At 43.1% G+C, this 24,594-nt stretch overlaps 3 protein-coding genes across 3 annotated transcripts in view; 1 reads left to right on the top strand and 2 right to left on the bottom strand.

Annotated features, from left to right (window-relative positions):
- Positions 1-87: 87 nt before the first annotated feature.
- Positions 88-19,272, bottom strand: LOC5517252 (endothelin-converting enzyme 1). The gene is made up of 18 exons (XM_048732086.1): positions 18,398-19,272; positions 15,997-16,160; positions 15,435-15,488; positions 11,105-11,221; positions 10,722-10,793; positions 8,771-8,898; positions 8,131-8,353; positions 7,033-7,131; positions 6,375-6,452; positions 5,331-5,437; positions 4,871-4,929; positions 4,739-4,793; positions 3,941-4,008; positions 3,115-3,254; positions 2,469-2,534; positions 2,028-2,123; positions 1,798-1,874; positions 88-1,175 (listed from the first exon to the last, which is right to left on the bottom strand). The coding sequence occupies exons 1-18, from the start codon at positions 19,113-19,115 to the stop codon at positions 1,076-1,078; spliced, it is 2,421 nt and encodes an 806-aa protein (XP_048588043.1). The 5' UTR covers positions 19,116-19,272; the 3' UTR covers positions 88-1,075.
- A 43-nt stretch (positions 19,273-19,315) lies between these two features.
- The window catches only part of LOC5517301 (N-acetyl-beta-glucosaminyl-glycoprotein 4-beta-N-acetylgalactosaminyltransferase 1), a 10,685-nt gene continuing 5,406 nt past the window's right edge, over positions 19,316-24,594 (top strand). Inside the window, exon 1 of the mRNA XM_032387320.2 lies at positions 19,316-21,586. Within this exon, the coding sequence (XP_032243211.2) occupies positions 20,619-21,586 (968 nt within the window). The 5' untranslated portion in view covers positions 19,316-20,618. The remainder of the gene's footprint in view (positions 21,587-24,594) is intronic.
- Positions 22,000-24,594, bottom strand: part of LOC5517251 (potassium channel subfamily K member 15) — a 3,470-nt gene continuing 875 nt past the window's right edge. Inside the window, exon 2 of the mRNA XM_001637221.3 lies at positions 22,000-22,809. Within this exon, the coding sequence (XP_001637271.1) occupies positions 22,271-22,809 (539 nt within the window). The 3' untranslated portion in view covers positions 22,000-22,270. The remainder of the gene's footprint in view (positions 22,810-24,594) is intronic.

Below are 24,594 nucleotides of genomic sequence, written 5' to 3'. Positions count from 1 at the left end.
TTCTTACTCATAAGGACGCCGCTGCGTTTGATTAATATTTTCATCTTTAAAGCGTTTATGCGGATTAATGTTTATAAAAGAGCAGCATTACTCATTAAGCAAACTGTAATTTATCAAGACTTTGAAATAGCTTATATAATACATTTGATGTGGCGAAGCTTAAGATTGGTTTGTATTATTATACTGAGTCCTTCGTGAGGCGTCTGAACAATTAAAACGGTATAGCTAGTAAAAATCATTAGTTCTGTAATCGTTAGATAATGGACGCGAGTATTCTATAAAAAAGTTGAGGGCACTAATGAACAAAAATATGCGAGTGCGTTAGCACGAGACATTTGGAAATGCTTTTATCCTAGATATCACTAGCAAACCAACATCATTAAATTTAAAATAATTAAATAACATCTTACTGTCGAAGGTCATTGTATGGTTGTTTACAAGGTATCAACATCATTAGACAACACTGACAGATCAATTGTGCGAATAAAACTAGATTCGAATCGACTCGAAGACGGAGCGCTTGACTTTTCCGTCCCCGAAATAAAAAGCGCGCGAAAAACCATTCGGCAAAAAGTGTAAGCAAAAGAAAGCGGGAACGAATCTCACAAAACTCAGGAAAAGTAATTGTAGGCCCGAGAAGAGAAGGATAAACCGTGGTCTTCAGGTGTTATTTTTTCGTTTCTATTGTTTTCCTCCTGGAAAATTTAAGTTCCAACTTAGGGAATACTTATCACTAAGTAGATAACCACTAATTACTAGCTACATTCCCAACTAATTACCTATTGTTCAATGCCCTCGCCGATGGATACCTTAATGACTATGAGATTTAGGGGGTCAAATGGAGGGCGCTGATTGGTTGAGTGGCAGTGATCATTATCTAAAATAAGGTTAGAGCCTACTTGCGCGACGTTAGCTACCGTGGTCACCAATAAAAAAGGAAAGTTGGCCAATAAGCAACGAGAATCACCGATTGGCATAATAGCTATGGCAGTCGATCAAACAGGTTTCCCGCTTCCTCGTTGATTAATACACGGTAGCGCGCGTATAAAATTTGAAATATTGTCGCCAGCAGAGTCTACCACACTTCGCATTTCTTCACTGGGTTCATGTAAGAGCCTGGTTTGCATTTGTAGACTTCTGAGAATTCTTTAAGATTAGATAACGTCCCTATTACCCTGTAAAAGAAAGATAAAGTAAAGTTAATTTTGCCTTTGTTACTTTCAATAAGACAAAAGAAAAGTTGGTGAGCTGCTTCGCTTCCAGTGGTGGTCCATTGCAGTGGTGTGGCCCTATGCTGGCCCTATGCTGGCCCTATGCTGGCCCTATGCTGGCCCTATGCTGGCCCTATTCTGGCCCTATGCTGGCCCTATGCTGGCCCTATGCTGGCCCTATGCTGGCCCTATGCTGGCCCTATGCTGGCCCTATGCTGGCCCTATGCTGGCCCTATGCTGGCCGTATGCTGGCTGCTTTGGCCAATAATGCTGGCCCTGCATGTATTTTAACCCTCAAACTTGTTTTGACGGCTTTAACCTCAAAGGTTTTAGTTAAGTTTAGCAGAATACCACCAAGCCGAAATTGACCAGTTTTGTGTGGAGTCAGGTTTCTTGCCTCACAATTGTTTTTATCACAGGAACTCCATTCAACCCCTTCACGCAGTTTCTGCGAATTTTCGGAGATCATATTTTATCTTCTTGTAGGATGGCGACTTGTGCTAGCAGCTGATCACGTGACTTTTGAGTACCAAATTCAAGCCCAAAAAAAACAGAGAACGACAAAACTAGAATCTAAAAGACTCACCTAAATTTAGATGGAGCGTGCTCGTCATATTTTACTGCAAGTAATTCAGCTTTAGGGGTGGTATGAACACACTCTTTCTGTAAAAACAACCGCAGATAAGTAGTTTAGAAAAAACAGTGAAACAGGTGAAACAAAGGGTTGCAGCATATCTTTGCATTCGATGATTGAACTAGCGAGGTAACTTATTGGCCTTTTTAAGCCTTATCAGGAAAGAGTAGAAAATCACCCACCTGCGCATATCCAAGGAAGAAGAGTTTCTCACTTGGCATGTCTAAAAGCGGTAAGATCTCTTCCGGTCCTTTCTCCTTCTCAAGATCTCGAAAAGCCTGGAATAATAACATAGCATAAGTATTCCCTAGATCAAGACGGAGGACAAAAAGCTTATCGTACCTCAATATCGTAGCAAACAAAAAAACACTTTACAGAAGCGTAGCAAGAATTTGCAGAGGGAGAAAAGGTGAGGGGGAGGGGTGGTTTGTGCGCAGTCATAGCTATCACATGGAAAAAGGATAGTATTCCATTTAACAACCTTCCAATTAAGAAATTAGCCACTTTTTGTCGGCCAAGGTGAAGCGTGCGCTTCAGGTGGGCGCCTGGGTGTAAGACACTCAAAGGTTCAGAACATCGTTAACGTCAGGCGTGGGTAGCCTTTGTATATTCACATTTCTTACCATAAATGCGAGCTTCAGTCCCCCTCCATCTGCGATGTTCTCCCCTAGAGTCTGGGTTCCACTCACCTTAAAGGAAAGAAAAAAAAACATACTTTTAGCCCTAATTGTTTCGAGTCTCATCAACATTAGAGCATTCTCGAAAAGCCATATCCTTGTAGATCGTTTGGAACAACAACAAAAGCAACACGAGTAAAAAAACACAGAAACAACAATAATAACGATGACAGCAATAATATTTTGCAGCAATATATCTCAGAAGTAGCAGCAGCGCCAACAACAAAAACACGGTAAGTACCGGCACAGGAACGGCCTCATTATCACCACCAGCTAAACAAAAACAAACATCAGAATAACGAGTAACAGCTGTACCAAAGCCAAAACAAACAGCGATAAACACTGCGCAGCTTTTTATTGCTGTATTAGCACGGCAGTTTTGCGTGTTCTTGTAGTGCGACGCGCGTTTGGGTGACCACATGACAAATGTGTGAAACCAATAGGAAAAAACTGCCAGTTGATTGATATGAACGTCACTAGCCAATCAGCGTAGTAAAGAAATGCTTCAGTGCACACCCTCCTAGTTATACAAGTTTTTTATTGCTGGTAACGGAACACAAGTCACACTAAAGCATAACATAGATTTTCTTACATTGAATTTATCTAGAACTTTGAATTTGCTGAACTGGTCGACCAGACATTTAGCTTTCTCGTGGAACATCTTTGTGGCGTTTTTACTCCAGCCCTCTGACCGCTTATCAATCATCTCGCCATCTTTATCAAACTTTCTACCTGCAGCAATAGCAAAATACATTTGGAAATATTACAGACAGGCTAGGGAGTAGTGCCCCTCCCCCGATAGGAAGTAGTGCCCCTCCCCCGATAGGAAGTAGTGCCCCTCCCCCGATAGGGAGTAGTGCCCCTCCCCCGATAGGAAGTAGTCCCCCTCACTCGATAGGAAGTAGTGCCCCTCCCCCGATAAGAAGTAGTGTCCCTCCCCCGATAGGGAGTAGTGCCCCTCCCCCGATAGGGAGTAGTGCCCCTCCCCCGATAAGAAGTAGTGTCCCTCCCCCGATAGGGAGTAGTGCCCCTCCCCCGATAGGGAGTAGTGCCCCTCCCGCGATAGGGAGCAGTGCCCCTCCCCAGATAGGGAGTAGTGCCCCTCCCCCGATAGAAAGTAGTGCCCCTCCCGCGATAGGGAGTAGTGCCCCCCCCGATAGGGAGTAGTGCCCCTCCCCCGATAGGAAGTAGTGCCCCTCCCCCGATAGGGAGTAGTGCCCCTCCCCCGATAGGAAGTAGTGCCCCTCCCCCGATAGGAAGTAGTGCCCCTCCCCCGATAGGGAGTAGTGTCCTTCCCCCGATAGGGAGTAGTGCCCCTCCCGCGATAGGGAGCAGTGCCCCTCCCCCGATAGGAAGAAGCGCCCCTCCCCCTCATACGGGCCTGAGTCTAGGGGCTTACTCCACCGTGGGTGACTCACCCGTTGTGTCAAATCCATGAGTCAGCTCGTGACCCAGCACGTGACCTATAGCACCGTAACTGATTGACCTGCGATATGAGCAGAAAGTTAGATGGTAGCAGCAGTGGAAATTCAGCGTATTGTGACCATAAAGCGTTGGTCCAGCTTAGCTTGTAGCTTAGCGTGTTTGGTGGCGCTTTGTACGTAGTCCGCCAACATGTCCTATGTGTTGTGATCTTTGGAACGAGAGTTCGCCAGCAATGCTGCACGAAGTTTTATGAGTATATCATTATCATTAGCAGCACCCTCAACATCATTATCTTAAAAATTACGATAACCATTATCCTTATTACTAATTTTTTTTCTTTTATGATGTTATTATTAATCCTGGTGTCTTTTCTGCTGGGCGCATTTGGCGATGCCTCACCTTTTTATTTTTGTATGTCTTTCCGTGATATACCGGTTAATAATCACAGGTCATCACCAACACTACTACCATAATCATCATAAAAACCAACGTCATAACTTGACCGTGATTACTATCATCGTTCTCTTCAATTTTTTTCTCTATCATTGATCAGTATTCTAGGTCTAAAAAGCTCCCCAGTCACTACTAATAAGTAGAGTGGCTGAAGGTGGGGGTGCGCAGTCTTAGGTATTATATAGAGATAGTATAGTATTTAAAGATTCCTTAATAATAAATGACCCACTTAGTTTTGGCCGCAAAATGGGTGGATGGGGGTGTGCGCGCACCCGGCGCATCCCCCTGTGTACGCGCCTTGCCAAAGTAATTATTGTTACAACTGTAGCATGTCTTACCTTGGGATCTCATCAGGATAGAAGAATGGAGGCTGTAGAATACCTGACGGAATCACTATAACAACAAGGTTAGATGTAATTATTGGTATATATATGATATGTCGTTATACGACATATTGAGAGTCAACTCACCGACTTCGTTTTTGGTGATTATGTAAAAGGCGTTTACAAGATGAGGTACTGTAATCCAGCTAAATAAGCAGAAACAAAAACATCGAGAGTTATCCTTATCAGAACAAAGCGCGGTTTCACGTGTGACCAGTTTGCACCAATGATACACTGGTTTTGATAAGAGCTTGAATTAAATGTGTCAACAAGTGATCTTGTTGTAGCTAGTAATTAGTGGTTATCTACTTAGTGATAAGCGTCCGGACGAAAAAAAAAAACAATGATACTTTGAACAATTTAAACACCTTGCAGGAAAACGAGAGCTCTGACTGTCAAAACTTGGATAGACGAAACTGCCGATATTTGGCTTAAAACCATTTATTTATCTTTCTTTATGTTATGTTAAATTAACACTTCTCACTGGTTGGTTATGCGCAATGTAACACTACTCCTTGTTTTGTTATGTTAAATTAACACTACTCACTGGTGCTTGGGCACGACGGAGCCAAGTTTCTGGTACGTCTGCCATGATGCGAACTTGTCCGCCTCAACTACGTTTTGGAACCAGTGAACCGTGTCAGTTATGTTCAACTGTGAAGGACAAAAAAACCGTACCACTAATTTTATCTTAGTTGTTTTTTTTTCTAGCTCTCTATTTGGGATCTCAGTATTTGGCTCAAGGCCAGTAAATTGCGCACATGGTCAGAATGTTGCGCGCATGTTGTGTGCATGGCCAGTATGTTGCGCGGATGGCCAGTATGTCGCGCACATGGTCAGTATGTTGCGCGCATGTTGTGCGCATGGTCAGTATGTTGCGTGCATGTTGTGTGCATGATCAGTATCTTACGCGCATGTTGTGTGCATGGCCAGTGAATTGCGCGCATGGTCAGTATGTTGCGCGCATGGTCAGTATGTTGCGCGCAAGGTCAGTATGTTGCGCGCCAGGTCAGTATGTTGCGTGCATGGTCAGAATGTTGCGTGCATGGTCAGTATGCTGCGTGCAAGGTCAGTATGTTGCGCGCATGGTCAATATGTTGCGCGCATGGTCAATATGTTGTACGCATGGTCAGTATGTCGCGCATGGTCAGTATGTCGCGCATGGTCAGTATGTTGCGCGCATGGTCAGCAAATTGCTCGCATGGTCAGCATATTGCGCGCATGGTCAGCAAATTGCTCGCATGGTTAGCATATTGCGCGCATGGTCAATATGTTGCGCGCATGGTCAATATGTTGCGCGCATGGTCATAATGTTGCGCGCATGGTCATAATGTTGCGCGCATGATCATTATATTGCGCAAATGGCCAGTATGTTGCGCGCATGGTCATTATGTTGCGCGAATGGCCAGTATGTCGCGCGCATTGTCATTATGTTGCGCGAATGGCCAGTATGTTGCGCGAATGGTCATTATGTTGCGCGCATGGTCAGTATGTTGTGCACATACTATGGACGAGATTCTTAACATTTGCGAGAGTGCGTGTGTGTTCGAAAGTACTCAACACTGTTTCTGCGGTTTGTCGTTCAACTTACGTTTTCATATCTTTGGTTAAACTGCTTCTCGTCAAACAGGTAGTCGGGATATCCTACTTTGACCACAATCGCGTCTGCCTTTGGAGAAACGTGATTTATTTGTTTTAAAATGACATGAATTAAAATTAAAAAAGACTTAAAGCAAGAAAATTCAAATAAATACTTCAGATAATTACTATGTTATACGTTTTATGAACATTTTATGGCATCTGGAAAAACGTGTTGAATTACAAGCAAGCCTGAAACCATTTAGAAAAACATCTCGGTAACAACGATTATCTTAACCTAACACTACTAATATCGTTTGATTTTACCCTCTAATATTTTCATTATTCAAGGGTGAAAACAGACCTACCTGAATGACAAAGAAAGATCAAAAACAAAAAAGTCAACAACCAGTGTGGCAAAACAGTCCTATTTATTACTAGCAAAATATTCTTTAAGTGAAATTTTTTTTTATGCCATTTAAATGATTTAATTATAATAGTTTCAATTAATCCTATCGGCTCAGCCAGAGGCTGTAGGTTAGTTGTAGGTTAGTTGACTGAGGCATTCTCTGCTCTAATTATCCTAACGCCGTTTGAATCGATCGACCTTTGTCAGTTATACAACGTCTCTTTTATCATTTGACTAGAAAAAACTCCTTGCATATACTGACCTTCTCATGAACGGCTTCATCGGTGTGTTTGTCGATCCAGGGGACTTGGTCAACCCTGGCTTCAAATGCTTTGATGATACCTTTCATCATCGTCTCAACCTAATCGAGGAACAAGTAAAATGTAAGCAATTCATAGTAGACGCAACAAAGCCTACTGTCGGATCCAGGAGGATGTATATAATAAGAATAAGAGTATAAAAGGGGTGGATAATAAAAGCGAAGAATGTATTAGAAATGTATTATCAAAAAGGAGAGTGGATAGTCAAACAACCCAACCCTGGATTTTCCCTTGAAACCTACACGCGAATTGAACTAGAAAAAAACCGCTGGAGAAAAACCCTCGTATCAAAGGCAAGAACCAACTGAGCTCACGTCGGGACCGCGGATCGAACCCGAGCCCCAACCTAAACGAGGAACATAAGCGAATAAAGAGTACAGTATAGTAACATGGGTAGCATTGTACGCCTTTCCGTAGAACACGCAAACAAGCCGGAGGACCAGGGGGATATTTAGAATACGAATATTAGCATAAAATGGGCCAGATAAAAAGCAATGTTTCAGAAAATCCAAGCCTTGGATCTTCCCTTTAAAACCTACACGCGAATTAAACAAGAAAACCGCGCATACACGGAGACTTAGGGCAACGCGGTTGCTACAAAGGCAAAACAAAGCGCCGGCTGCACGCAAGATTTTAGATATACATGAAAGGAGAAGACTGGGTTACGGTATAAAACATGCATTACGAGTTTATGTAAGGCCGTTGTCAAGCTGCTCACCCTCGTAGACAACAAGAGCGCAGATTCAACGTGGTCGAGTTTGAGGCATGGGAACGCGCCTAAAGCAGCCGCCATACAACTCATGCCTGACTACGGAAGACACCTAAGATCGAGATTGCTGCTTTTTATGGAGAGGGGAAAATCGTACAACCCGTAGCAAACCCTTGAGCAAAGGTGAGAACCAACCAACTTAACGTCGGAACGCGTCGAAACCGTGAATCGAACCAAAAACCCAGTGGTGAGAGGCACGGCACTACAGAGCGACGTTCTGCCAACTGCGCTAACAAGGCTCTCACGCCATGATGGTATCGGGATCTCTCACCTTGTGCTTGCTTTCAGGGCTGAAGGCTTCCCGGATGAAAAGCGCGCCTACAAGTGGTCCAAGTATGTTGTTGGTGTACCCAAAACATTTCGTAGAGCGTGGTTTGTCACGTTTAGCACCAAACAGATTCTTCGTCAGATCAAAATGAGCTTTCCTGAATTTGTTCGACAGCAGAGGAACTACGTCCTTGACAAGACGCCACATCATGTAGTCAGATAGTACGCTGTAGGGATTGAAGTTTAAAACTCAAGTTACAAAGTCCTAAAAAAAAGTTAGTTACAAAGTTAGGGCGGTCCTATTGGAAGGGCAGACGTGTTGTCCCCCCTCCCTCCCCTCCCCCTCCCTCCCCTCCCTTCCCCCTTCTAATGAGATATTAAAGCTTTTAATCCATCAAAAAAGTCAGATTTTCCTTTTTTAAGACTAACACAAAAACTGCTCCCCCATCCTCCATAAAAAAATCGTGAGTGCGGTAATGACATCTGAATTGGGCCCCAGTTTCCCATGTAGTCAGGGTCATGCCGAATTATAGCGCTTTGGTAGTTGGTAGGTACTACTTGCATTTTGCTGACCAAATCTGGTCTGTCAAAATCCACAGGACACCCATCACGAGGAAGTATCTCCCAAGAAAAAAAAAACTTACTCTTTGTTAGTTTTCTTGATCAGTCTGAACAGCCTGGGTAGGTAGTCATTGGCTAGCACTATCACTTTGGTGTCATTCGTTATCTCCTTTGGGGCAAACAGCTTCTTCAGATGATCCATCCAGGGAAACTGAGGAGGCAAGGTCGAGGCATAAGCACTAGGTATTTTAGGGAGGTTTTGTCATAGAAATAGATACGCAAAAGAGGGTCTCTCTCTCGAATCTTTTTCTGTTCACCTTTTTCTCGCACAGATCGAATGGAACGTTGTTTTTACTAACTTGAGTGAAGTTGTTGGCCGTCTTTATGGTTTATGGCAGTTCGCATTTGCACGTGAAATAAATTATCGCATATCTACAGGCCCGTATCTACATTTTAGATTCTAGATTCCAGTCGTTTCTCTTTGAGTTTGATATCTTGATGTTTTGTGTAAATGATTTATAGCTTGCTTCCCTTGTAATCTATAGGTTTTATTATTTAGTGCTTAAACAGTAGCGGATCTAGGGGAGGGTTTAGGGGGTTTAACCCCCCCCCCCCTTTGGGCTGCCAGAAAGTCATATGTAACAAAAAAAATTATCCTCTCCCCCACACTTTGTCACTGAGCAACCCCTTCCTCCCCCTTAAGCGAAAAGCTAGATTCGCCCCTGGTAAAAATGTTCTTCTAAGATCGTGTTTTCTTCTTGTGATTAGTTTAAGAAATCTCTGTATTATTTGAAAGCTTAGATGCTTTCAAAATATGCATTCTGCTTTGCATAATGTAGATGCGTTACTTACCTTGTAATATAGTTTCGCAATAATTTACAGCGTATACATATCTTATTGCTTTGATCACAATTGTGATCGAAAAGGAGTGAAAGTTGGGTGATTGACGCTCAAATGGTGCTAAAAAGCTTTTATTACATGATTGACACCTTTTCCATTGCAAGTCCTCCCACCCCCGGGCTCAAGAACAATCAGTATCAATCAACCGTCAATGAGTCAACATGTCAGGACAATTGCATTGAGCGCTCAATTCAAATTTTATTAAATGTCACTTCTAGACTTGTCCACATAAAATGGTTCTATTTATAGTAAAATAATGCTATACCAAACTGTGTGCGCTCTAAAATACGAGCATTTTCATCACAGCGCGAGAATAATTTATGCAGAGGCGTTAGATTATGGATAGAGCAAAATTTAAAAATTTTGCACCGAAAACGTGAGTGGAGAGCAAAACAATAATTTATCAATCTCTTTAAAAAACTGCCTTGTTTCCTGCGCAAAAATAGTTTTATTTCAGCCGACTGAGGCTCTGAGATAAGCAATTTTACACAAGACTTATAATTTGTGACTGCTAGCTAGGCAGTGTTATGATAATAATTGCAAATTCGAGCCCGGAGGTGGGGGGAGCTTTCCCGTTTATAGCTGAACCTCGTGTTTAAAGAACGGCCTTATATATCGGCTCAGGCGATACGGCGATCTGCCTCTGTCCTAGGTATTTAACCCTTACATAAGTATAAGTATTAAAAATCACCGCTACAATTGCTGCAAGATTCCTTATGGATGCTTTGCTCTGGTTACACTCAGCTATTTTCTGGTGATGGGGCTCCACGCTCAGTCATATGTGTCTATTGGGAATATCCTATTTTGTATGGGAATGTCTAATGTTTTATCACCCACTTGTACAACTCTTGACGTCACAAGTGATATGCAAATTAGATATTCGGATGTCGCCGGTTTCATGCGAAAATCTCCCAAAATTGCTTATTTTAGAAGGATAAAAAATCAGGCTTCCGTTTAAACCAAGTATCGAAAATTGGAGGAATTACCGTTGGGATATTAAGCTACTATACTAACTAGTTAATTTGTCATAATAAGGAAAACAGAATTTCGTTCTCTTTAAAAAATGATTCTCAGATTTTTAAAAAGTAAATTTACTTATGGAAACTACTGTCATTTTGATCGTTATGTAAATACCTGAGGAATTGCTTTTTGCAGCGTTTTCAGTGGCACCCTCACGTATTTTTTGAACATCTGTGGTACAGTTAACTGTAATGAAAGCAAACAAATTCATGAGTAAGTTACTACGCAGCAGTAAGTTACTACGTTGTTGACGTCGTCTTCGCCAGTATGTGTTGTCATTGTTATTGCCGCTAATGTCTTGCTTGCATTGCTGTTTTTCTTATCGTCGTTGTTGTTGTTGTCTTCGTCGTTGTCCTTTTCAATGTTGTTGCTAATAACGTCTTTATCGTTAATGTTGAGCTACTTACCACCGCCTACGTAGCTTTGTTGTTGACGTCGTCTTCGCGTTTGTGTTGTCGTTGTTGTTTATAGTCATCGTTAAATGTTGAGTTACTTACCAGCGCGATTTTAGCCTCAAACTTCAGAAGTTCATGAACTTTTCTCTTGACGTCGCTCTTGTCATAACCGGCCAGACTTATGACGTCAGTCATATAATCTCGCACCGTCTTCACAATCTAATAACAAGAGTTATCTTATTCAATGGCCGTGGTTAAAATGAATTGTCTGGGGCTGACACTTGGTGAAAGGGGAGGGGGGGCAATCACTCATTCCTGGTGTTTGCAAGGGGAGGGGGGCAATCACTCATTTCTGGTGTTTGCAAGGGGAGGGTGGCATTCACTCATTCCTGGTGTTTGCAAGGGGAGGGGGGGGCACTCACTCATTCCTGCTGTTTGCAAGGGGAGGGGGGTGGGGCACTCACTCATTCCTGGTGTTTGCAAGGGGAAGGGGGCATTCACTCATTCCTGGTGTTTGCAAAGGGAGGGGGGCATTCACTCATTCCTGGTGTTTGCAAGGGGAGGGGGGTGGGGCACTCACTCATTCCTGGTGTTTGCAAGGGGAAGGGGGAATTCACTCATTCCTGGTGTTTGCAAGGGGAGGAGGGTGGGGCACTCACTCATTCCTGGTGTTTGCAAGGGGAGGGGGGTGGGGCACTCACTCATTCCTGGTGTTTGCAAGGGGAGGGGGGGCAATCACTCATTCCTGGTGTTTGCAAGGGGAAGGGGGAATTCACTCATTCCTGGTGTTTGCAAAGGGAGGAGGGTGGGGCACTCACTCATTCCTGGTGTTTGCAAGGGGAGGGGGGTGGGGCACTCACTCATTCCTGGTGTTTGCAAGGGGAGGGGGGGCAATCACTCATTCCTGGTGTTTGCATAGAGAGGGGGGGAGGGCACTCACTCATTCCTGGTGTTTGCAAAGGGAGGGGGGCACTCACTCATTCATGGTGTTTGCAAGGGGAGGGGGGAGGCACTCACTCATTCCTGGTTTTGCAAGGGGAGGGGGGCAGGCAATCTCTCATTCCTGGTGTTTGCAAGGGGAGGGGGGGGCACTCACTCATTCCTGGTGTTTGCAAGGGGAGGTGGGGCACTCACTCATTCCTGGTGTTTGCAAGGGGAGGGGGGGGGAATCACTCATTCCTGGTGTTTGCAAGGGGAGGGGGGCACTCACTCATTCCTGGTGTTTGCAAGGGGAGGGGGGGCATTCACTTATTCCTGGTGTTTGCAAGGGGAGGGGGGGCAATCACTCATTCCTGGTGTTTGCAAGGGGAGGGGGGGAGGGCACTCACTCATTCCTGGTGTTTGCAAAGGGATGGGGGCACTCACTCATTCATGGTGTTTGCAAGGGGAGGGGGGGAGGCACTCACTCATTCCTGGTTTTGCAAGGGGAGGGGGGCAGGCAATCTCTCATTCCTGGTGTTTGCAAGGGGAGGGGGGGCACTCACTCATTCCTGGTGTTTGCAAGGGGAGGTGGGGCACTCACTCATTCATGGTGTTTGCTAGGGGAGGGGGGGGGGAATCACTCATTCCTGGTGTTTGCAAGGGGAGGGGGGCACTCACTCATTCCTGGTGTTTGCAAGGGGAGGGGGGGGGCATTCACTTATTCCTGGTGTTTGCAAGGGGAGGGGGGCACTCACTCATTCCTGGTGTTTGCAAGGGGAGGGAGGGCATTCACTCATTCCTGGTGTTTGCAAGGGGAGGGGGGCACTCACTCATTCCTGGTGTTTGCAAGGGGAGGGAGGGCATTCACTCATTCCTGGTGTTTGCAAGGGGAGGGGGGCACTCACTCATTCCTGGTGTTTGCAAGGGGAGGGAGGGCAATCACTTATTCCTGGTGTTTGCAAGGGGAGGGGGGCACTCACTCATTCCTGGTGTTTGCAAGGGGGGCATTCACTCATTCCTGGTGTTTGCAAGGGGAGGGGGGCACTCACTCATTCCTGGTGTTTGCAAGGGGGGCACTCACTCATTCCTGGTGTTTGCAAGGGGAGGGGGGGGCATTCACTCATTCCTGGTGTTTGCAAGGGGAGAGGGGCACTCACTCATTCCTGGTGTTTGAAAGGGGAGGGGGGGCACTCATTCCTGGTGTTTGCAAGGGGAGGTGGGGCACTCACTCATTCCTGGTGTTTGCAAGGGGAGGGGGGCACTCACCCATTCCTGGTGTTTGCAAGGGGAGGAAGGGCATTCACTCATTCCTGGTGTTTGCAAGGGGAGGGGGGCACTCACTCATTCCTGGTGTTTGCAAGGGGAGGGGGGGCATTCACTTATTCCTGGTGTTTGCAAGGGGAGGGGGGCACTCACTCATTCCTGGTGTTTGCAAGGGGAGGGAGGGCACTCACTCATTCCTGGTATTTGCAAGGGGAGGGAGGGCATTCACTCATTCCTGGTGTTTGAAAGGGGAGGGGGGCACTCACTCATTCCTGGTGTTTGCAAGGGAGGAGAGGGCACTCACTCATTCCTGGTGTTTGCAAGGGGGGCACTCACTCATTCCTGGTGTTTGCAAAGGGAGGGGGGGGCATTCACTCATTCCTGGTGTTTGCAAGGGGAGAGGGGCACTCACTCATTCCTGGTGTTTGAAAGGGGAGGGGGGGCACTCATTCCTGGTGTTTGCAAGGGGAGGGGGGGCATTCACTTATTCCTGGTGTTTGCAAGGGGAGGGGGGCACTCACTCATTCCTGGTGTTTGCAAGGGGAGGGAGGGCACTCACTCATTCCTGGTGTTTGCAAGGGGAGGGGGGGCATTCACTTATTCCTGGTGTTTGCAAGGGGAGGGGGGCATTCACTCATTCCTGGTGTTTGCAAGGGGAGGGGGGCACTCACTCATTCCTGGTGTTTGCAAGGGGAGGGGAGGGCACTCACTCATTCCTGGTGTTTGCAAGGGGGGCACTCACTTATTCCTGGTGTTTGCAAGGGTAGGGGGGGCATTCACTCATTCCTGGTGTTTGCAAGGGGAGAGGGGCACTCACTCATTCCTGGTGTTTGAAAGGGGAGGGGGGGCACTCATTCCTGGTGTTTGCAAGGGGAGGGGGGCACTCACTCATTCCTGGTGTTTGCAAGGGGAGGGGGGGGGGGGCAATCACTCATTCCTGGTGTTTGCAAGGGGAGAGGGGGGCACTCACTCATTCCTGGTGTTTGCAAGGGGAGGGGAGAGGCACTCACTCATTCCTGGTGTTTGCCAGGGGGGGGCATTCACTCATTTCTGGTGTTTGCAAGGGGAGGTGGGGCACTCACTCATTCCTGGTGTTTGCAAGGGGAGGGGGGGCATTCACTAATTCCTGGTGTTTGCAAGGGGAGGGGGGCAATCACTCATTCCTGGTGTTTGCAAGGGGAGGGGGGCATTCACTCATTCCTGGTGTTTGCAAGGGGAGGGGGGGGCAATCACTCATTCCTGGTGTTTGCAAGGGGAGGGGGGGGGGGGCAATCACTCATTCCTGGTGTTTGCAAGGGGAGGGGGGGCAATCACTCATTCCTGGTGTTTGCAAGGGGAGGGGGGGCAATCACTCATTCCTGGTTTTGCAAGGGGAGGGATGGGGGCAGCGCTACGCGATTAGTATATCTATTGTAGTAAGTAAAATTTGAAGTGCCCTTTCATGGAAAGTGATTAATTAATGTACTTTTCTAACTCTTCGTTAATGTGTTTTTCCAACTCTTCTATTCAGTACGGACATTTGTGTCATGACTGGTCTTTTCTGCCAAGGGGAAGGCGTCGCGAGGTTAATCGAATTCTTATTAATTAACCCACTGTCTCCTGGCTATTTGTGAGCTGAATGTACAGAAAACAAACCAAAAATAACAGATAACCCCTATTTTATATACCCCGGATCTCCCAGAATGCTTTGCTAATTGTAATGGGATTCAAATTCAAATGGTTTCACAAGCCTTCAAGGAGTGGACATTGTGTTTTGAGGCCATGGAAATGGACCTGGAGGATAAGAATTAAGGTATCTATTTATGTCTTGAGCTGTGTTCGCTGATCACTCTCCCTTGTGTTGTATTTTGAGCGTTTTGTTGAGGGGTGATTCTGCTTTTCTTTCCTTGTTCGATTTGTCAAATGACCTGAGCTCTTATTTGTCTAAAGAGTAGTTGCTATTACCTTGGTTGGATGCATATCCTCAAGACCATTTATCCCTTAGACTGATACCTGAATATCTTCATCTTGTTGTGTTTATTTTGCATTTATGAATTTTTTGGGGTTGTAGGTACTTCTCAAAGCCGGTACGGGCCGGTTGAGGGGTCAATGTGTTGAAAAAAATATTTATTTTTTATTTTTGGGGGTATGGTTAGAGGAGACAACTTTTATCCAAGTTACCTGATACTTGATTTAGAGCTATTGCTGTTGTTAATCGTGGGAGTCATAGAAATTATAGTGGGAGATATAACAAAATGCAGTTTTGTACCTCAGGTTTCGTGAAATAGTACCTCATGGGGATGCTGAGTGTAGCTTGGTCAATCTAAAGACAAAAGAAGAAACGATTTGTCACATCAGCTCTTAGCAATTAATGTATTAGGGGCGGATATGGCTCTTTAAAAGCTCTTAGCAGTGTGGGTAACATTTGCTAGTTGTTAAGGCCCGTTCAAACAATACTGTAGTCAGCTCGCCAGTGACTTGCCCTGTTGTCAACCGAGCGTGATGTAGCGGCGCGAGCAATGCTGGTCTGTTTGCACGGAACTTATGAGGCATAGCTTGGACGCCAATCTTTCCACTTTGCATGTTCCAAACTCTAATGTACTCACGGCGAACGAACGAGCTTAGCAACTTCATATCTTGATTTACAAGAATTTGCATATGGTTGCACCTGATTGATTAAACCTACACCAAAATAAAAAACTTTCTTTTGTCTTTAGCCTGATTAACATTGAATCATTTTAAAGGGGATTTTTTCTTGAGGGCCCATGGACGTATCTCATTGTTATGCAATTTTGATGCAGTGGAATAATTTGTATGGCTCGACTACTTACCATAATAAGGAACTTTGACTTGTCGTGGGCCTTGGTTGGATCTGAGTGCACGTCTGGCGTAAAGAAGATTTCGGCTGGGTACTCTCGGTGCATATTGGCTAAAGTATCATAGAAATTCCACTCTTTGGGGTTCCAGTCCTTATCAAACGCCCACGACCCAAGTCCTATGATAAATAATACACTCTTTAGCAATACCATATCAAGAAAATTTAGCCAAAAATTGTCGTTTTTCCCAGACGCGGTCACTTACATATAAGGAAACTAATATATTCCTTATTTGGAAAACCTGCATGGTTCTTGTCATTTTTAAGGTTGGCGTACCGCATGTGCTTCGCAATCTTTATGAATTGTAATCAGAAGCGAAAAACAATGACTGTGACCATCTTTAGACAATGGAGAAAACTTCTGGAAAGAAACTAAGATTTCTCGGTACCCCAAAACGACAAGGTTTTCGTCATATGAATACAAAACATTTATTTCTTAGTCATAACCTGAGCGCGCGTTTGGTGGTGGTTTTATCGCGAAAAAAGCACGTCTCGAGCGGTCGTCGCCTCTATCTTGGATTTGCAGCCCCCCACCCTCTTCTTTCTTATTTTATTACAAATCCAAGATGGCGGCTACGATTGCTCGAGGCTGTCAGCCGAAGCGATAAAAAATGCTGCAATTTGCGTTAATATATAGATTAAGGCATTGCCTAAAAGCGTAGCTCCAAACGACCAAATCTTTTCTTATTTTCGATTAATAATTTAAGAAATATTAAATATTATTACTATGACTTGTTAAACCCCTTCCATCCTCCCTTGACATCTACATGACACATAACAAGTTTAGTTGTAATACGGTGTTTTGGCGTAATGCTTGTTATACTTTTATTGTCGTCTTCGATGACGTCACGTGACCATCTCATTGCGCCCCATTTGAAACATACATGCACCTACCAAGTTTGGTATTTGTACCTATTTTTCATGAAATATATACTCTTTAATTTTTTCGGGGTCCGGTATCCATCAAACCGCGCTCTCTGATTGGCTCTCGTGAGGTCCGGTATTCTACGATCCGGACCCCGCGATACCGGCCCGCTCACCTCCAAAGCTCGAAATAGTGAGTTGATTTGTAAAATGACCATCGAAAACTGGATCTTTACTCCCGAGGTAATAGATCTTCACTTTAAAACGGCTTTTTTTGTCATTTTATCTAGAATCATTGACTTTACGAAAAATCGGCTTTAAATTCCCTGTGTGTTGACAATTTCCCGCCATAACGATTTTGCACCGGACAATTTCAAGTTTGCTGAAGGTTCATTTGGGATAAAAAAAAGGCAGCAAATCGTGTCTTCATACAAAGAAAAACGACAAATAACTCTAGGAATTTACCTGCATAACCAGCTTAACTTGTCAACATTAAAGAGAAGTTCTTTAGTGAATATATCTTATTGTCTGTGGAGGATTTAAAGCAAAAGAAGACATGTCTACCATCAATTCGATTTGAGAACGACGTATCAATTTGGACTAATTTTTTTACAAAATTGTTGGTCAAAACTCAGAGAATGTCTTCTTTGATAATTCTGTATTTCAGGAGGATTAAAAGCGCTGTGTGGAAATAGAAGACAAGAACTTTGGTACGCATTAGAGCTTCTACAGCAAGGTTGCTATAAAGTAGCAGGAGCAGCTATTGATTATTCAATCAAATCTATAAAAAAAAAGAGACAAAAACTCACAAAGTTAGCTTATAAGAGCGAAGCTGGTTGGTTGGCGGTTAAGGAATATAAACAAAATGAATTGTCCACGATTCGAAAGCCGGAAAGAAAATCAGGAAAGCACAAGTGAAGGGCGCAAGAGCAGCTGATCACGGAAAGGAATATACAAAAAAAAAAGGCAAGGTTTGAACAAATTGGTCGGCCTTCTTCTAGCGGCAGCTATTGCTTCGGTGACGGTAAGCAGCTTTTCGAGGTAACAAAAAAATCAATTTGCCCTTTCTTTGTATTTTCCGGCGCTTGTTCATTTTGAAACAAGCATCAAAATGTTATCAGTTGTGTTTTATTTGATTACAGTTATACGGAGAGTTAAAAAACGAACGAACGGACGAACTGGTAAGGTAGAATAAAAATACATTTTTTGTTGCTTTAAGCAATTAATGCACTAACAATGCACCTTGATCTTTTTCATTATTATTCAGTAGAATTTTCGACTCAATCTCATTTTTTCCTGGGCAGCTTAAAAAAGCCTAACGTGTGAATCATGGTTGTTTTTTTAGTTTCAGAGAGCTCCTTTAAAGATAACCAGCATACAAGATAAGGCAACTCATTAAGATGGACTAAATATCGACTAGCTCCTCCATCATGCCATGAACAAGCCGCGCCACCACAGATACCAAAATATTACGTCTTTAAGTGCGGCCTTACCTTTAATGTACTGTAATAACGGATGCTCCCCCAGATGATCAATAGCGTCTACGTTCATACACGACTGGAAGAATGTCTTGACCTTCTTAATATTCGGAGAGTCGTTTGGCTCCGTGTTGTTCAATGCATGCATCAGTATTTTCTCATTATTGTTCGACAGCTCAGAAATCCTTGAGTATTGCAAGTGCGACGGCGGGACGTCGTTGTTCTTCACCCAAGACCCACAAGCGTACTCGTAGAAGTTGTCGCATGGATCAACTGAGGTATTGAGGGCATCTTTGATGATTTTCGCCACATTATAGCAATGTTTAGATTGGCATACCATGCTGTTTGCCTTGGCCTCTGCAACATTTCCCTCCTTTGCTTCCTCAGGTTTAATCGCTTTTGCCTTGACATTTTCGACCTCTCCAGTCTCGTGCTCTTCCTGCTCCGCCATTCCCGGTTCCTTATTATTATTTTCCTGATTTTTTTTCTCGCCATCTCCTGATGACGACACTGCCGTAGACGCCTGTGCATTCGCTTGTATGGTTTTTCTAGCATCTGAGTTCGATGGCAATTCATTTAAAGGTAATGTCTTTGATGATATGATATGTATACAGCTTAAAGACACAGGGGAGATGACTGCCTTCGCCTCAACATGTCGAATATTTACAAAACCCAACACCAGTAAAATAGCAAAACCAACTAAAAATCTAACACTACTTCCCCAACTCGTCATCTTGCAGAAATAGTTGTAGATCTTGCTTTGAATTAAATTACCAAAATCCTTCTTCTGGTGATATCATGAACAATTGGAGTTTATTCAATATCTCTCCATAGTTTCTTTTCCAAGTTTATGACAACAGTCGATATATCTGTTTAATGACTTGGAATGAAAGTCGAGCGTGATTGGTCAGCTCTATTTGCCGTGACGCCATTCCACAGGTGGTCACTGCGAAAAGCGTTCAGGATCAAACGCCAAGCAAAACTTCCGTAACCATAAAGACAAGGACATCCATTCTTCTACATTATATTTGACAGGGCAGCTTCAAACATACTCGGCAAGCAAAACACTACTACTATCTCAGCTTGATTTGACGTGTCTGTTCCTATTTATGCCAAAAGACACTAATCAGTGTTTTAAAGTCATTAACTGCACTACGTTTCTAGTTGGGTTCCAGGAAGGTTTGCTGTACATTCAGCTTAATCGCTTTAAAAGCTCCAGAAAATCGTGCAGGCGAGCAAACTGGCAATAATGGCGAGAACAAAGTCAATCGTGATGAGGTTAAAAAAGGCCCTTTAATTTGTCTTATTTATTTTGGGAAGTAGCTTGTAGCAATGCTATTTTCCCTTTAATCCATTAAAACACTGTGTGGCCAAAACTTCGAATGTTTTTTTTACTTCTTAGCACACACGAATTCGTTTGTGTATGTCAGTGTTTTGGAAAAGCGTCGCCTCATGTTAAATTTATTTTCTCTTCTTGTTTTTGAAAAAAAAAAGATGTATGGTTCATTGAAATCGGCAATTGAGTTTATTTTTATTTCAAGCAGCTATACTGTGGTTATTTTGTGGTATTTTGCCTTTAAAGAGTCGAAAGAACTTCTAGCAATTTCGTACCAGTCCGGAATGAGTTGGTTAAATCTAGCAAGCAATATAAACAAATTGAGCGAGCGCGCCGCCTTATCGAACAGGTCAAGCCTATCTACTCAATCAAGTAACGAAAAAACTACTTAATAAGTAAACAAAAATGCTTTATCGAAATCAAATATGCCTCTAGTTGGGAATCAATTTATCTTAATGAATACGGTAGTTTTAGTCAGCATGCATAAGAGCTAATTAATTTACATTCGTTTCACATTCCCAACTTTGAAGATTAGTATCCATGCAACGGCGGGGAAATCATAGGCGTTCATAACCAACGTAACAATTAAACTAGCTTGTATACACTGGACGTCTGTTGTATGTGAATTCCTGAAAACTATCCGTATAAACTCTAGATCTAGGAAAGAAAATTATTGATAACACATCATTGGGATAGGATAGGCTAAAGCGCTTGCAATCTGGTACGGTAGACAGGAGTAACGTAAAAAATGTTATTTTCTCTATTTTGCTATACATAGCTTCAAAATTCCGTATTCTACATCGCCTGTTGTAATCTGAAGAGAGATAGGGGCTTTTAATCGCACTAAAATCCAGTTATTTAAAGCATTGTCTAGCGCAAAAGAAGGTTTTTAAGTCAAAGATGGTGAGACATTTTCGTATTTTAAGACTTTTGGACATTTCAATGACGTTGTTCGCTTTCCTCGGAGCGACGAGCCTTCTAGCCATCTTTCTACAAGGGGTATCCCAAAGTCTTCATAACCGGAATGACTCTCAAATCCAAGTGGACTTTAATCATCAAGCACCACTAAGCGAGGAACAGACGATACGTGGTGGACTGGCAGCACATATCTGGTATAACGTGTGCATCGCTGACCTAAAAGACTTTATTACGTCAAACTACTTTCCAAGATACCCGGATAATCAACATGTCATTTCTGAATCACAAACTACATACGCGGGGAGGAACTATGCACAGCGGATACACGGGTATATTCACCCACCTGATACTGGCTTTTACCAGATAGGGTTATTTTCCAGGGGGCAGTCAGAGCTTTGGCTGACCAAAAATGATAGCCAGGGAACAGTTATTGCTAAAGGGACGCCAAGGAAACGTTCAAAAGGGCAACACTTTGGGTCTTTTATGACTTCTGATTTGTTCCTGAACAAGGATGTTTCTATCCGAATAGAAGTTTTTCATTTCCAAACAATATTCAGTGATACCGTCAAAGTAATGTGGCTTCAGCCTGGCAAGGCGAAACTCGCGATGATTGACAGCGTGTTTTTATCACGTGATAAGCAATTCCAAAGCTTGCCTCAAAGTGTTCTTAAAAGCTATCCCAAGAGTCCCTCGGTTACCACGGTTCTGCCACAATTTTCCCTCGTCGCTTTTCTGACCCAGTGGATCTGGAATTCTGCATTACCTAGCTGCGCATTTGAGCTTTATCCACGTGGGAAGTACCGAGGGAAAGCGGGATCACCTTACGCATTACGGGTCGAAAGGCTTCATCGGGACGAGAATGGAAGGGAGCTGGAGAAATGGAAAGAGAATGCAGAGGTCAAGAATGTCGTGCAGCGTTTTATGGATGGTCTGGAAAAGGTCTTTGAAAAGTGAGTAAAAGCATTGATAGTTATACAGCCTCTATGTGACACCATTTAGTCCTCTAAGTCTAAGCATACATTTCCATCGGCTGATTTGGGAAAGCTGCTGCGAATTTTTCGATTGAATTGGTCCATAAAGTATAGAAATGCTATTTTTAGGAGGTTATTTTAAGATTTCTTATCTTGTCTTGGCCTCTAATATTGTAGCTGATAAAGGGCTCATAAAGCCTATTTGCAAAACCTGACATTTCTGTGTTGAGTCTGTTAGTCTCTTTCTACTCGCTCGGCCATTCTTGGCCATGTGCCAGGAAAGGAGGCTGGAGCTTTCGCGAGTACCGGTCAGATTTACCGAATGGTCGATTTAAAAAAGATGTTCATGACCCTGTGACGACATCTGAACAGGGGACAGACGCACGCAAAAATTACATCTATTTGTTTATTCGAATAAAAAAAAACAATATTATAACATTAATATTAACATTTATGCTTTGATTAAAGCTAAACAAAATCACCAACATTACACTGTATCTTTGCGGTTTTTGGCTATTTTACTTCGCGAGACACGATGACCTAAGATCAAAAGGATTAAACAACAGATAATTACACGATTTAAACGAACGCCACCATTTCGCTCTCAGAGCACCAGTAACAAGTGCTGCAAACCTGATCTCAACATATCAATAAAGATAGCGCTCATAACTGTCCGTCCTGGTCACCAGTTCCCTCTTCTCTCTCGTTCACAACTTCTCGATAGCCAAACATACTTTTAACAGCTTTCACCGAGTCTACTACTCCAAGCGCCGCCTGCACAGTGCTTGACACAACGCATAAACCCAGTGTGTAATATAGAGGCAGGAACAGCACCATGTTTAGCTTACTTTTCTGGTCGTGATGAGGAATTAAATCTCCGAACCCGACCGTTGTGAATATTATAACATAGGCCCAAACTCCATCAATAAACTTCCATCCCGAGTTAGAAACCTGTATGCCAGCACCGATGAAAACAAGAGTCATAATCAGCAGGATTCCTGCGAGGAGGCATTTTTCGTGTAGATATCGAGGATTTCGGTGGAATACACGTGACTCTAACTTCGTGATTAGGTGTTTCTCGCCGTCCAAGATGTGTTGGCCAACCAGCTTGAGTAAATAGAAGTTGAGAGGAATTCCAATTATGGCGAAAAAGATGCAAAAGACTCTACCGCCGGCCGTATGAGGGTAATGATTGCCAAAACCTGGGGATTAAAGTAGTAAAAAGTCTAAGTAATAAATTGTAATTACCGATTTGCAAACATAGGCGGTGCCCCTGGGATCACACACCACCTCTACCATTCCTAGCCCTCACTCTATATGATGCCCCCTTTTTCTAAGAAACATAAACAATATAACGTAAAATATTTCCAAGGGTAAAATTCAATCTTGCTCGGTTCAAAAGGCACAGAGTGGCTGTAGAAATATAGATACAAGATTAATGTATTTTTGTCATAACAATTGATAAAAGGGGCAAAATGGTGGTGCAAAAAATAAAAAAAAGTTCCCTCCATCGATAATGGCGCCTTCTCCAATAATCCCCCGGTTTTTTTTTTTTTTTTTAGATTTTATACGATAGGTGTCTTTGATTAGCAGTTTTAACAGGTGTAAAATAGGTAAATAGGGTCGGTAATGTCCCCGGTAATGTATGAAAAGAAAAACCATGCAGCTCCGATTCTTACGATCGACTTAATCATGACAATTTAGGAAAGAGATCGTAGTGGAAAATGTCGTTCAAAATGAAATACTAGCTTCAAAGGTAGATAATTTGCATTAATCTATTTTGCCTTTTGCATTCAATAGATTCTTGAGATAAAGCTTAGAGAGAACAAAAAAACCTTTCAAATTGGCAGACAGGTGACAGGGGTCGATTTTTAATAAGGCATAACGAGCTACTTTGCGATGAATTAATTGCTAATAAAACAACTCACTCACATAATAAGTTAAATATCTAGTTTTGCGAACATTTTGCCAACATGGTTCTATGTATTTATGAGTCAGTTATTTTAAGTTTGTTTTGTTCACAGTTACAGTTATTAGGGATTGTATAAATATTCGGAAAAAGAAAAATGAATCGTAGAAAAGTGGTTGCGTGCCGTTGAAATGCACCTTTTTGTAGATGTTTTCAGCTAAATTTTTTCATTAAAATCAAGCAATAAACCAAAATATTACAGCGTTGTTATTATCACGATAACTTTTAGATTCCATTTTAATTAAGCTCCTATTGTTCAAGTTTTTGGCGCCCAGTGGTCGCTTATGAGAGCAAGCTCTCGTAAAAGACCAGCTCCGTTGTTAACCACAATTTTCAGTTACCAAGGTGGTCGCTTACAAGAGCTTCAACTGTATTGAAGGAATAAGAGGGAAATTTTCGTGTTTAATTTGTGTCGGCAATGTTTTCTTGTTAAACAACACAACGCTCTCGAAGCGGCGTGAAAGAAATTACTTATCTTAGCCGCATCACTGAAATCGCACAAAAATAACTACACAATCCTTAATCTACGTATTCCAGGGATTAATTCGGTTCTAGTTACGTAGGGGTTTGTGATGTATTAAAGGAATAAGAGCGAAAGTTTCGTGTTGAATTTGTGTCAGCAGTGTTTTCTTGTTAAACAACACAACGGTCTCGAAGCGGAGTGAAAGAAATTACTAATCTTAGCCGCATCACTGGAATAGCACAAAAATAACTAAACAATCCTTAATCTACTTATTCCAGGGATTAATTCCGTGCAAGTAGCGTAGGGGTTCGTGATAAATTAAAGGAAAAAGAGCGAAATTTTCGTGTCGAATTTGTGTCGGCAGTGTTTTCTTGTTAAACAACACAACGGTCTCGTAGCGGCGTAAAAGACATTGCTAATCTTAGCCGCTTCGCTGAAATCGCATAAAAATAACTACACGATTAATTCAGTTCTAGTTACGTAGGGTTTCGGAAGGGTTCGTTTTAATGCAATGTTTTATGTCGAATTGGCGTTGTGAAAAACTGTGCATATCAA

The sequence above is a fragment of the Nematostella vectensis genome, chromosome 9 (genome assembly GCF_932526225.1).
Source record: "Nematostella vectensis chromosome 9, jaNemVect1.1, whole genome shotgun sequence".
In the NCBI taxonomy this organism is placed as follows: Eukaryota; Metazoa; Cnidaria; class Anthozoa; order Actiniaria; family Edwardsiidae; genus Nematostella; species Nematostella vectensis.
This window is presented reverse-complemented; position numbering and strand designations above follow the sequence as displayed.

What these genes read in the sequence shown, in the direction of transcription:
- LOC5517252 (XM_048732086.1), bottom strand. Translation starts at nt 19,115, where the DNA reads ATGACGAGTTGGGGAAGTAGTGTTAGATTTTTAGTTGGTTTTGCTATT. An exon ending in AGTCAAAGTTCCTTATTATG is followed by an intron (nt 15,489 to 15,996) that starts GTAAGTAGTCGA and finishes TTTTGTCTTTAG; the next exon opens with ATTGACCAAGCTACACTCAG. An exon ending in CACGCTCCATCTAAATTTAG is followed by an intron (nt 1,176 to 1,797) that starts GTGAGTCTTTTA and finishes TTTCTTTTACAG; the next exon opens with GGTAATAGGGACGTTATCTA.